Source organism: Mizuhopecten yessoensis, unplaced genomic scaffold, assembly GCF_002113885.1.
Source record: "Mizuhopecten yessoensis strain PY_sf001 unplaced genomic scaffold, ASM211388v2 scaffold8213, whole genome shotgun sequence".
Lineage (NCBI taxonomy): Eukaryota > Metazoa > Mollusca > Bivalvia > Pectinida > Pectinidae > Mizuhopecten > Mizuhopecten yessoensis.
This window is the reverse complement of record NW_018407435.1, coordinates 376,177-391,020: the sequence shown is the minus strand read 5'-3', so window position 1 is coordinate 391,020 and position 14,844 is coordinate 376,177. Positions and strand designations below refer to the sequence as shown.

At 35.6% G+C, this 14,844-nt stretch overlaps 1 protein-coding gene across 1 annotated transcript; it reads left to right on the top strand.

Moving 5' to 3' along the window:
• The first annotated feature begins 1,156 nt into the window (after positions 1-1,156).
• Positions 1,157-10,768, top strand: LOC110455397 (dopamine receptor 1-like). Its single transcript, XM_021505510.1, has one exon. It carries the CDS (start codon positions 2,647-2,649, stop codon positions 3,829-3,831), a length of 1,185 nt encoding a protein of 394 aa, XP_021361185.1. The 5' UTR covers positions 1,157-2,646; the 3' UTR covers positions 3,832-10,768.
• The last annotated feature ends 4,076 nt before the right edge of the window (positions 10,769-14,844 follow it).

Genomic DNA, 14,844 nt, shown 5'->3' with positions numbered 1-14,844 from the left:
AGGAGTTCTACATTTGCATCATACATGACCTTTGAAAACAATTATTTACGTATAGTATTGCTGTCTTGTCCACTAGTTGAGTCCGACATGGCACATGACGGCGTGCTATTGTTGTTACCTTCGCTGCCTCACTTTCGAAACAACCACGTGACATATATAGATAGATCTACGCTAAATTTACTCGGGGCTTCCCCGAGATTTCAGTGGTCAAAACTGGACATTGCAAGCAGAACTCGACCATTAGATTGCCGTGGTATAACTTTTGGAAGGCCAGAGAACGGATTTAGACCCATTTATTTTGTAATTTTTTCCCCCACCAGTCCCTTTAAACAGAGGTAAGGGTGTGTTAATTTGTTTAAAAATCTTGTATGTGCCTTCACAATAGCGTAGTGTGGTGGGAGAGTGATTTAGTTACGATACAAGGACTAAATATAGAAATGTTAAAGAAAGGGTAACGTCACGGGAACACGGGTAGGGAAGAATATCAAACACCGAGGTCACATAAGGCAGAATGATGGGGAATTCTATTGTATTATGTGCGTGAATAAAGACAATATGTGGCATAAACCATGTACCAGATTTCCATCGACAAATAGGCGTTTATCTGCGTATTTACAACAACAAAAAGTAAGAGAGCACTTATTAAAAAATAATGCAAGTTGATACAGAAAATTAAACTAAATTCCTAAAATATTTTTCTATAGTTTGAGTAAAACCAGCCAATGCATAATTTGATATTACAACATGAAGCACACAATAAACATAACATATGCTTTATAATGATACATGGAATACGTATATGGCTGGCGGTGTTTTGTGTCTGATGCACAACATATGTGTATGTAGGTGTGTGTAAGTGACAGAGGATCTAGACAGACGTGGCCGTAATAAAGTGGTTACATGGGCGTAACACCTGAAACAAGTGACAGCCTAATGAATTCGTAAACGAAATTCCTAAATAAGTTCTTTCAATTTATCTCACGTTCCAAATCGGTTAAAACACAACAGTAAATAGTAAGTTATCGAGCGTAAATTATTTGCATTTTTCTTTTATTTAAGTAGTACAATAAAACAAGTCGTAAAGCTAACCATACTTTGAACAGCCCCGTCCAGAACATGCTTATAGCGCCACATGGGAAAGCATGTCGCATCTACATAGTTTGGTTCTCCATACAGTTGAATGTTAGCTGTATTAACTTTAAGCTGCATCTGTCGATCACTAATCTCATTTTGATGATTTTCTTAAACTTTTTCGTTGTTTGGCCCAGCTGGTGGACCTGGATAAATGCGTGTATTGTCTCCGCGGTATGTTCCTGTAGAGAAAGAAGTTAATGATAAACATTGTAGAAAGTGACTAGGTGTACATGGGCGTGTATTAATCCTGCTATATGTCTGCCTTGTGCAGTGTTATACTTGTGAACCTCTTGCCGAACAGATGGGAGGGGACGGACCAACTCAAAGCGCTTTTCCTGTATATAATAATATTGACAAGCAAATACGCCAGTTCAATACAATCGCTGCCACCGCTTCCGTACGGCAGCTAGCTGACTTCTGATCGAACAGGCGGTAATGTACGCTACGCCTATCTGAGCGAACACACGAGCGAGGACGCCTGCGATCGGCAGTGTGTAGCACCTATCGTGAGCACGCGTCGGGCTGTAGCCTCCTCACACACGGAAGTATCTGGAGCTGTTTAAACTTTTCAAATGTTCAAGTAAAATGACTTTTGTAAGTTTTTGGATTGAAGAAAAAGTCATATCAGTACAGTGTATTTATCGATGTTGACTTAAAGTATTCATATCGTTTTGTAACCGTTGTTATTTCATAACGGACTAGTGTGTACGAGGACAATGTATTAATCACGAGTGAAGCCATGCAGATCATATACGTGTTCTGTATAGAAATCTCGGGGACATGCCTTCAGTGAATACGCTAGGATTAAATAGTGAATTCGGTTTGATTAAATACCTATTTATTCAAGATTTTCAGTGTTTGAATTCGGTAAACGGAACCTAGAAAACACTATGGATTAAATATTCCAGGCGTGTTTTTTATATGAAAGTTACCTGGTCATGTTTGGATATACCTACAGTATACACAAGTACTTTACGGGACACAGATCTGTGCTGGTACGGTGAGTGAGAGGGTTACCTGATTGAAAAAAACTTGATTTTGAAGAACGTGTAACATGAGCAGTTTTAATGATTACACGTCTGGCGATGTCCAAATACCTTGATTCTGGTTGGTGAGGGTAATTATCTATACAAACAGCGATAGGTTGTTGTGAGGCGGTTAAAACAAACCCCTATCTTCACCCAATGTTTTATTTACAGTGATCAAATGGAGGTGTTTACCCGATATCGCGTTCACCCTAAATGGAAGTTGTTCGTCAATTGATCCCTGGCAGGCCAGTGTTTGCTGTGGTTCCACTTTAAAATTCCAAAAACAATCCGTGAGGAGAGGACGAGCGTTGTGTTAGTGTATGGGTGCCTCTATAGTCCGCTATGGGTCTGCTGATCCGGTCCAGCCACTCCTTGAACACATTGGATTTAACCGCTGTTCGGTTGAGGAAGAGGGGGAGGGGGACATATAGGCAGCAGATGCCACATCACAGGATCTATTTGAGGATTTGTTGTTCACAGGAACATGGTGACCAACTACTCCGTGTTTCCTAGCCTAGGATATGAACTGTTCGACAATGGAAGCGCTGGAGATAACATTTCCGGCGATATTGATACGGAAACCAGTGGTCCTTACACTCTCGTAGAGAGTATTGTGATCGGGACGATCCTGTCGCTGGTCATTATTTTGGCCATTGCAGGAAATATTCTCGTCTGTGTCGCCGTGTTTACGGACCGGAGATTGAAACACCTCAACAATCTATTTATTGTGTCGCTGGCTATAGCAGATCTCCTGGTGGCCATCCTTGTGATGACCTTTGCTGTTGTCAATGATATTCAGGGGAGATGGCTATTCGGGTCCGTGTTTTGCGATATTTGGATTTCTTCAGATATCATGTGTTCAACCGCCTCAATCCTTAATCTCTGTGTGATCAGCCTAGATAGGTATATACATATCCGTGACCCTTTACGTTACGAGAATTGGATAACTTGGAAGAAAGTTGCAGGGATGATTTCGTCTGTATGGATTATGTCTCTCATCATATCATTTGTTCCAATTCATTTAAGGTGGCATAAAAATCCGGAAGACTATGGAAAACCTCCCGATGAAAACGCGTGTCATATGGATCTGAATAGAGCTTACGCAGTGGTTTCGTCAACTATAAGTTTCTATATACCGTTAATTGTGATGCTAGCAATATATATCCAGCTGTACGCATATGCACGAAAACACGCAGCAAACATTAAGAAAATCAACACACCTTTATCACAAGATCGCTTTAACAATGCAAACGGAAAAAGCAGTGGTTCCAAAATGTCTGACCACAAGGCTGCCGTGACACTTGGTATCATTGTAGGAGTGTTTCTCTTCTGCTGGTTGCCTTTCTTTATTATGAATCTGATATCAGCGTTTTGTGAATGTGATGTTCCCGCGGCAGTCTTCAGCATCCTAACCTGGTTAGGATACGCAAATTCTTTTTTAAATCCAATCATTTATAGCATATTTAATCGTGATTTTCGTGACGCTTTCAAACGAATTTTATTCCCAAAATCATGCAAGTGTATTGAAAATCGACGTCATAACAACGGATTTAGTCACAGGAGTCCAAGAAAACAAATGAACAAATCTGAATATATTATGCATCCAACAGAAAATGGTTCTAAAAGAGACTGTAAAGAACCGCTTTGCTCAGAAATGACAGCTTTGTAAGTTGAATTGCCTTCCAGGTGAGCTCCAAAGACTTTTACGCCACTTATTAGTTGAAATAATATATAAATATATATGTAGAGAGAGAGTAATTATGTTGGTTAGAGAGAGAACTCGAGAGCGTGAGAGATAGTAGTGCGTACACGATAGAGAGAAAGAAAGGGAGATAAAAATGTTTGTGCATAATTTTTACTAGGACTATTTCATTATCGCATACCAAAAAATCCCTAGTAATTAGATAAATCGATTAGACAAATATATCTGCATATATAATTGTATTCATCAATAGTCAAAGTTAGTGATAACATACAAAAAGCGTGATGAAATCTAATTTTACATTAGTTATACAAATATTTTTTAGAGAGTACGTACATTTTAAAATAAAACAACCACAGCACTAACACCTCAGTTTGAAATGGAAATGAAACATCTAAAATATTCTATAATTGCTTTTCATGTCATATAAGTGAAAACGAATTTATGGCCACACACTAAATCAACAAGCCAATATATATGCGGACAATTGTTAAGAGCTTTCGGACATTGATCTTGGTTATGGTGCTACAAGTATATACATTATTCAATCCTGACCCGACAAGCTTACTTCAATATTTTGATTTATCGTATATTGCTGAAATTTCCACGGGTTTAGAAGGTAGGCTGGAATATTTACCGATATATTGTGCCAAAGCAATTTAAATGGACAAAGAGAAATACGTAGGAATGGACAAACATTTTCGTTTTGAACGTATAGGCTTAATCATACATAGAAAGGATAGACAAACAAACGTTAGCATAGAGTGACCGACTCATTGCTGTTTGATTGTTCTTCGGGCTGGTAGAACTCTGTGCAGTCTACAGCAAGTCCTTACTTAACTCAAGCATATCTTTAAACCTCACTAAACCGTTTAATAGAAGTTGCTTTGAAACTAACCCCTTTATTTCCCTTCCGATTGCACTAAAGGTGTCTTTCACACATATGCTAAATGATTCGCTGACTTCGACTGGATTGCTAATATCCCATCGCTACAGAACATGCTTTTGGGATGAATAATGTAATAGAATTCCCATTCTGAGAAGTAATGGAAATTTAAAGACTCGAGGATCGATACACAGCAATGACACTGATCTCTATACATATAGACATGTAGGCTATCACAGGGAACCTCGGAGCCAGTAGGTCACGTTATCTACCTGTAGGCACGAATGATAAAATATCAACTAGGTCCCTGGCAAAATTATGAAATACATCTCATGAATGTTATCTTAGCTTCAGGATATGGAGAATGTAAATGAAACGTCCTTGCTAGACCATGTTACTGTGATAATTTTTTATTCATAGACAAAAGCATACCTAAACATTTTAAATAGTAATAAAAGCACACATGGATAAATATACACATACTGTCTTTTCATAATTATAAACAGGCAAAATATCCTTAAAAATAGCCAGTTTCAACACTTTATAATGACATCGAGTTGTCCCTTGAATTAAAAGAAATTTCAAATATGGACAGCTATCCATTTAAGCCTCTTGTAATGGAAAACGACATGTTTATATTCCCACAGGTCTAACATTTGCTCAAGCATTGTGTGCTTCCTTGAAAAATTTATCAGTATTCATATCATAATCGCTCGAAAACCGACGTGAGTAAGGACATATTTGAAAATGTGTGCGCTGATGCAGAAAGGCACACAAGGTAAATATGTTTATTATTTCATCCCTATTTAGGACACTTCAGTGAAATCAAGGCCTAAAGAATTAGATATTCTGTTTGCTAACAGAGGTCATCTTGGAATATTTCTTAATAGAATGATGCATATTATAAAGCTTTCTTACGATTAAACACTCCTTAACCCAATTTGTCAGTATGGCCAATGGCGTTAATACTGTTATATTGATTTAATTATTTTTTGTATTATATAACCTTTTTTACATCTTCAATTTGTTTCATCAGTTTGGAATTACGTACATGTATGTATCAAACTTTTACTTTTTGCACAAATAATGTACATACCAGACGTTCCCCAACGTTTACAGACCGACCGGTCCTTTTGTAGCTTGACAAAGGTATTCAGTGAGTCTTGAAACGTTAGAACACTTTTGATACGTACATTGTTTGTGTTGAAAGTAAAACTTTGATAAATACCTATTCTCGAACCGTTGACTTATGTAAAGGATGTGCACGTATACTTTCGAGATATTGGCCTGTGCAAGTGTCTGAAATTTGTATTTCATTATTCCCTCTGTTTTGATAAACAATACCTCCCAAACGACAAGTTATCGGTTGCAATAGTTAATTTTCGTATGAATTATTTTCCAAACTGTCTAAAGACACGAGACTTGTCAAACTTCTTTTCAATGTGAAAACTAAGAGAGTTAGATAAACATGAAAATCAGCCATCATGAATTTGGGGGCCTCCCATGAAAGTTCATATTTTATCCGAAACAAAATCACAATTTCCTTTCAATAGTATGATTCCTGTTTACGATCAGATAATTAATAGTAATTAAACACGACGTCACGATAGATAATGCCAGCTCTAACCGTTGTTAACTAACGTCATAATAAAAGAACTGGTCAATGAAATCACTTAAGTTGTTACCCACATGTACGTAACATGAAATGTGTACGAATACATTGAATGCTTATCCAAAGCTTCATCAGCAGAGAAAGAAATTATGGTTGTGAGAGATGTAATGTTCTCTCATTGTAGCGACGACACAATAAGATACACAATATACCTGCTATAAAAACGTAATATCCCCTTAACAAGACATCATTACTTGAAATAGGATATGTATACGTTGTATATCTAATATAGGAGTAACTGTCGATTATATCATTGCTACTAAATTGATAAGAATGTCCAATACTACGAGATATATCTCTAAACATCCCTAGTGATCAAAAGAACCTCGAGGCGTTTTTGTATTTTTTCCCCATTCTCTTGGTCTCCTGTCGTGTCAGGTCTACCGTGTGTTGTAGTAAAGGTTTTTCCGGACACATATAGACATCGATCTCTGTCCCAAGCCTATTCCAGTAGTACTCTCTTGTTCTATCAGTGCATTCCCTGGAGAAGGAACACAGTCCATGTTAATTAAACAGTCTGTAGAAAGTGTCAACAATAACCGATAGCCTTATATGTCTTTATCTATATCAATTTGCTTTACTGAATAAAGTCTAATATAAGAATTATATAAAATCGCAAGATGTTTTTCCAATATGATTTTTTTTTAATAATTTTCTTAATCATATTTTTTTCAATTTTAAAACCCGGTCTTTGGCGGCTTTGGTCATGCATATTGTTTATGATAGAGTACAAGATACGATTCTTTTTAAAATATTATTCATATGGTATTTAATACTTCTTCAGTAGACACACCTGTTACATGTTTTTGTACATATTTATATATACATTTATTTAAAACATCTGTTTAGTCAGGTTTTTTTGGGGTTTTTTTTGAAAGCATTCAAGTATGACAAAAAATACAATCTTACAAAGACAAGCATTTTTAGAACACATTTCGGACATTTACTTCACAACCTTGGTTCCTCTGTTTTATCTGAAATACTAAAAGCGCTTTCAGCCAAAAACACAAGATCAATGCTTTAAATAAGACATGTTATGTCAAAACATCATTACGCCAAGTGGTTGGTGATTATATATATTTAAACCGACCATTTTTTTCATGTACAGATGCTTGCAAAACACTGATTTGATTTTGTGTAGATACTTGCTACAAGCGTTTGATATTTGAGGTATAAGGATGGGCTGAATAATGTTTTAAGAAGACGCTCAAACAGATACACTGTTCTATGCACTACCCACTTCTTTAGTTAGAATACACCTTTTATTCTGCAAACAATATATCTTAATGTTTTATATCTGTTTCTTGAACTAATTTTGTTTGGTTCCATTTAAACCTTTATACACTTAATACATTTCTAATAAGTGAACCAACGTATGTCGCCATTCATTTTAATTCTAAATATATATACTGTAAGATACACACTTTTGATTATATTGCATTTCCTTCCTTAATTGGATGAAGTATTGTAAGCGTCAATTCACATCGAGTAATGCAAACATTGTGTTTGAAACATACATAACAACATGCCACACGTCAGCTGGAGTCAATTTCTGCGGTCTTTTTCACAATGGTAGTATCATTCGATGAATCACCAATTTGGTTGTCTCTTTATTTTACTTGGAATTCATCAGCTATTACAATAGGCTCGTCATTAACTAGTTTGGAAACAAGGGGGAGATAATTTAATCAATATCCATTGTATCCCTAATTATCCATTATGCATAGTCCGTCCTTCACATCATATCAAGTGACAAGCTCATAGTTAGGCAAGCTGATTTTTCTTTGTTATAATCACATAGCCAGAATCAATGTATATTATCGCCAAAAGTTGTTTTTGCATAAATCATTAATTTACGAATATTGATTAATCATGCGCAAATGACAATTTTTGAATCCAGTATTTACTAATCTTCAAAGTCAAATTGTCTGTTTTTATAGGGTTCGATTGAAACGAGTTATCATTTGATGAGAAGGTGAGTGTGTGAGGGAGTAGTTAATGTAAACACAATTGTCTTTTTACTTATTTCAAATACCATCCTCGACGTAGTCAAACTTTTATCATGTAGCCCGTATATTATTGTTATGAGATCTCTGCAATATCTATTATTATAACGTTGAATGTTTATAATTTCTCCTTTGTTTACTTGTTGACATAATATTTAATGATATTTACTTTTGTTAGATGTAAGGTATACAAGTCCAAACATACTTTTGTGATCATGGTGCGCCACAATGCATTGTACTACGAACCAAAATGGTTTAAGAACGCAAACTCAAAACAGTTATGGTAGTGAAGGTCATCACTCAACCTCATGTATACAGACCTTAACGAAGACAGTCCAACTACTTTTCTACTGTATGGCATCCAGCATAGGAATTGGAATGAACAAACTTAGGGATCTATATAGTTTAATTATATATGTATGACCTGCAGTCGTCAGACATTTTGAAGCAAATCATACCAGTGACGTTAATAATAACCTATTCGGAAAGGCGAATTAATTATATTTCAATCCTCTTATCTTTAATGTAGGGTGAAAGGGCAACAATAATTGATATTGAAGAACACATTTAATTAAATTGTATTTAGTTGTAAAAATATTTCAGCTTTTAAAGAATGTTTAATAAGTAGAGCTGTCTTCTTTAACATCTGAAAGCCATTGCCATGACATTGAGGCCATTTTTTGAAGACGTAACTTGGCTAAGTAGCATACGTGATATAATGGATACATTCTGTGTCAGTGTTATTAGCGTACATTTGTATGCAACCTTATTCAGGATTCGTTAGACAAAAATACAGTAATATCAAGTAACATAAGCTTAATGAAACACTTTCCATCATCAAAACTGCCCACAAACTATACATGTTCTGAGATTCAACAAAAAATAATGACACTTTGTCGATATTTAGAAAACAACTGATATCGCTCATTGTGTTTGTTTAAAACAAAATGAAAATCCCAATCTACCTTAAATAATATGAATTTCTATGGATGCTCAGACACGGTTATAAATCTGTTAAGATAGATCGGTGAAAGTGTATGAATAGTCTAGACTCCGCTTATTCGGTCATTCGATAAAAAAGATCAAATTAACGTCGTTAGCCTGCTAGTAAGAAGCTGGCATTGTGTGAAAGAACCTCTTGATTTAATGAAAAAACATTTGCATATAAATTATTCCATTCCCTAAACTACCAATGTGCATACAAATGAATTTATGAATCCTTTATCATGTCTGTTTTTATAATTGTACACGGTAAATTAAATAAGTGACACTCCAATCATGTTATGGGATGAACTAACTTTCTGAAATCGAGGAAACCTACAACATGTTGATGGTTTTGAATCTGAGCCATGTTTCGTATTATGTAGAATGAACGAAAACAGACGGCAGATGTGGTTCTAGTTAGCCACTAACAATAAAAACACATTGTGGGAATAGCTACAGACCGGCTCCATAGATCTATGGGTGGTGCAGTGTGTAGATGATATTACTAGATAGTTACTTTGTATCCAAATGAAGGACGATAATATATATAATATATATATACTATAACATTAACAATTATCAATGTTAGCATAGATTAAAAACATTCCAAACAACGAGAACCGACTTAGCTTGTTATCTTAAATCAGAACTAAACATTCAATTTTGAATATGAAAAACAAGTGCATCGCATGCTTGCTGATTATATCTGCTAGTTTACTTTAAAATTTTGTGATGTAGAATATTCAAATGAAAAGAATAGTTATTTATGTAACCGTATTTTAGAGTTTGTCATGATTATGATAACACAAAGGAATGATGTAGTCTCAATGGCGGCATAGATGCAGTTTTATGTGAATGTTATGTTTTAATCATTTTAGATAACAACAATCAAGAACTTCATATATGTTTTCTTGTCGCAGAAGTCTTGTGGAATGCATGTTCAAATAATGTTACGGAAGTCATGTACGTCATTCACATAGGTAATCTTTTATCCTTTTTGTCTAAATTTATATGATCTAGAGAAAATTCAGACGTCATACTCAGAACCTCATACTTATATCAAGTGATAATAATGTCATGGTTTTTCTGTTTTACTTGGCTACGCAATGCGTTGTCTAGTGTCCTAGAAAACAGCTGAATTGAATGATAAGATATGACATCGTGACCTTGCGACCGTGTGACCTTGTTCAGTGAGATTGTATGATGTGCCCGCATTAGCAGGTATTTTCAATGCAAATAGCATAAGAGAGTAGCAATATTATATATGGGGTTCCGTAGCGGACCATTTTAATGTGATATTTATTGAATCTACATATGCTATGTGATATATTATTACAATATAAATAAATTTGACAAATATTTTCAATGCATTGCCAATTTGTTGTTTATAATATAGTGTCAACTTGAAATATAATAAGGTATTCTAGGTTTTTATTATCATATTGATATCTGCTGTTATAGGAAAACTTTATGTATTTTGCAACATTTATGAAACAAGTTAGTTCAACTTATATTAATCACTCTTGTTGGCACGGATGATAGCGTGCGGTGAGTCTTTATGTGGGAGGAAACCGGAGTACCTGGAGAAACCCATGTTTTCGGGCAGGTGACCCCATACCTTTTCACGTCCGACTGGGGAATCGANATTTTAACCTTGTGTGTTGATGATATGGCTGTTCGTGTCTCTTTTGCTTCGATATGGCCAATTACGTATATGAGTGAATCAAGTTTCACTTCACGATGGAAAACAACTCTTTGTGCTCAATTAACGGCGGTAAACATCGGTATGTGTTAAAAGTTGCAAACAAATGTTCATAAGGTTAAAATTGTTTCCGTCTACCTATTTATCTCAATATAGACGATTAGTTTAGTCGCTGCATCTCCGGTGTTTCTGGAGACAAATAGGCCGGTATTGTTCCTCTGGAATCATCAATTGTCAGAGTACTTGTCTGTGATCGCCGGTAACGACATTAGGGTATTGCATAGTGTGACATATGAGACAGAGGTTTTAACGGTAGATACAGAACCAGTGTTATCACCAGCTTCAGTACATTGGGGTTCTCTTAATCCACATTATTCCCGTGACGATACTTTTGTATCCACCATATATTTGTTTTCGAATATATTGTGATTGCCTTTCGCTTATCTATCTTTTGAAGTAGACCTGGAAATGTATAAATGTGACAGAAAACCACGTGGCATGCACCGCGTTACAGATATATGTTTCAGATTGCAAACTGCCACATGCATTACATTTTCACAATCTATTATATCTCACAAGGCCTTTTGGAGATGATGAGCGAGTTTCCGCAGGCAGAGGGAAAATGTAATACATCTAACCTTGAAATTGAATTCATATTGTCTAATTGGGCTCTGTTAATTGTCACGAGATATGTCTTTTACAAATGCCCGGAGAAACTATTTTAAAGGAATTTAATGCTTCGTCCGGATTATCTTTTCCGAATGAGTTATTGATTTTAACGTTGAAGCGGGCAGGCCGTTTATGGGGCATGTCTCGCTTTTAAAACATTCATACGATTGAGAACACAGGGTTTACATAGACATGGCGGGTAATGCCGGAGGTAAACTTTTAACTGACGAAACATATAAAGGCTGCCGTTATCATGTCATCAGTGAAACATCAGCGTTAATAATCTGTCTGGATAGTTTGTGCCACCACAGAGTGTTTGATAAAATGTAAAAAGTGATATATACAGTAAAACCTCAATATAAGGCCCCTCCTTTTTATTGCCGCATTGCCTACAGCAAACATATTTCAAAACCCCTTTTTAATCTAGGAAGAATTACTTTGTATATTCCGTCAATTTATCTACAACCCCTTTTATAATGTCAAAACTAATCTGAGCAAATTCATTAGCCGAATTACGCATCCAGTACTGGATAACATATTGATTTTTCTATTATATATATGTAGGTAAGGGAAAAAGGGGATTTCGAACTCATACATCGCGGGTGTAATGTCCACATTCGATGTACAAATGTAACTTAATAATGATCAACGAATTTTCCCTTTTTTTTTGTTTTTTGTTTTTTTGAATATTTTGTGTGTTGTTATGTTTTGTAACTTTTCTTGCAAATGTGATTATAGATACAAAAAAAATCCAAGAGAATGTTCAACTTTATAAAGGACATGTTTAAAATTTGAAAATTCGAACAATTTTGCATATTGTAATTACAAAATATTGTTTAACAATGACATTAAACACTTCGTTTCACCTCCATTGTGCTAAATCAAACAGTACATGCCAACTTGAAGCTTCGTCAAAACTCACTTCATAGACTGCAGTAGAAAATGTTAATATAATGATTATATAATCATACCGTTTTGAAAAAAACTTGACAACAAAATGGGCTATGTTTAGGACGATTACACATCGCATAATTAAAGGGTACTACAGAGATGTGGTGTTAGGTTACACCTGCGATGCGGCCTGCTCTTTGATTGGTATCACCTGTGGGCTTACCACGGGGTGCAAAATACTTCCTGTATATTGTGAAAGCATAGCGATCATCGTCATGTCTCTGATGACCTAGTTCGGGTCAATGGTTTCATTCATGACGGTTTCAGAATCTCGGTCTCAAATCGGTCATATTTTAACCGTACGTCATGGGAAATTATACAGGCCGGTATTCTGTGTTACAAAGTGAAACAGGTGAAGTATCTATTTTCAATATTCTCCTACATAAATCTAAAGAATTTCAAAAGATATTTAAAATATTTTCGTTTACACGGGATACAAGCTTAATTGTCCTTATACGAGGTACATCGCGTAAGGCATATAACCAGTCTTCTGTTCATTCGCGTTTTCAATCTGCCACCATCTTCTCATATTTAAGCCTAACAAAAGGCTAACTTTAGAAAGCCGATCACTATGTGATATAATACAATCCTCAACTGTCACGAGTCGAACACAGTACTCTCTCACGCCATCAACGAGAAAATGTATTTTAAGAAGATTTTTTTTATCTAAAATGAATAAAAAGTGAGCTTCTAATTAGTTTGGCAGTGGTGATAAAGAGAGGGGGATCGAGGAGTGCTTTATCGTGTGAAATGAACTTCAGTAGTCTCAAGTGATCTGGTAAAGCTTCAAATAGATGTCGAGCTAAATTAATTATCGTATGGACACATCTAGTGATTAAGTTTCACTTACAAGGGAGCAGATTTGTACGTAATCTATAAAGCTCAGATCATAAGAAGACGCCGGCCTAAGGAGAAAAGGACAAAAGAAATTAAAAAACAGGAGGGGAGAAAAAAGATAAGGATTTAAAGTGTGACAATTAAGGCAGAAGGTCCTGTTTGGTTTCTGCTATGTCTCGCACCCAGAAACCACAGAAAATTACAATCCCCCTAATATTCTGCGGGGACCCCACACTAGTTTTCTCTGATATGCATGTATAAGGATGCAGTTGGACTTTGATGAGAGCTGAATACATGCCCTAACATCAATTATTGCAAACCAATATAAACTGACCTTATATTCACCTCAACAGTCGGGCATATCATCTTCAAAATGCAAAAAAATCAAAAAAATCTCGTCATACTCAATGCAATGTCAAAATTAAATTCAAAATAGCCACCACTTTCATTTCTACTCCATTTTCACGACGCCACGAAATGAACATGTATACAAACCGCTGATTTCAAGTTTTGTTGAAATGGGCTCTTGTGTCATGTTACAACATAAATATCGCTATATTTCGATCATTTTGTAACATAAAACACACAGATGCGTCAGGATGTCTCTATAAAACGTATTTAAGTATACACTTGAGTTTGAGATAGTTGTCCTGAATGACAGAAAAGTAATACGGGGTTTGCCGCGTGTTGGTGCCTGCGATACGTATTATTGGTCCGTGCAATGACGTGCACGCACCACGAACACATTTACATTGCAAGGTGATGTGAAGAACGTCACAGAAATTGTGTTTGTCTACCAATTGAAATCATAAAACAAATAAATTTGACAGAAGAAAAGTTTGTTCACGTAAAGCTTACTGCTAGTATTGCAAACTATTTTTAAAGTCATTGAGAACCGTTAAACGTCTCCATTTGTTGAATTAGAGTTTTAGCTCGGAGAAGATAGTCTATTTCTACGATGGTCAATAGCGGTCGGATACTTGTCATTACTAACTTTGTTAAAATGTATCATGGTAAATTTCTTACACTTTTGAACTCTATATTGATACAAAAAAGTACTTAGAAAAGGTGCATGCGTACCACACTAAATTCACTATGGTACACTTTTTTAAAAAGGGTTTGTTATAATACTACAATCACAGACATATTGCAATTCCTATTTCGCAATACATATTGATACAACTAGATATTTGATCATTTAGGCACAGACATGAAAAAGAAATGATGGTAAAATATAACTCGTATTATCGAGATTGAACTTGCTTGGCGTGTT

Coding starts and splice junctions, on each gene's coding strand:
- LOC110455397 (XM_021505510.1), top strand. CDS start 2,647: ATGGTGACCAACTACTCCGTGTTTCCTAGCCTAGGATATGAACTGTTC.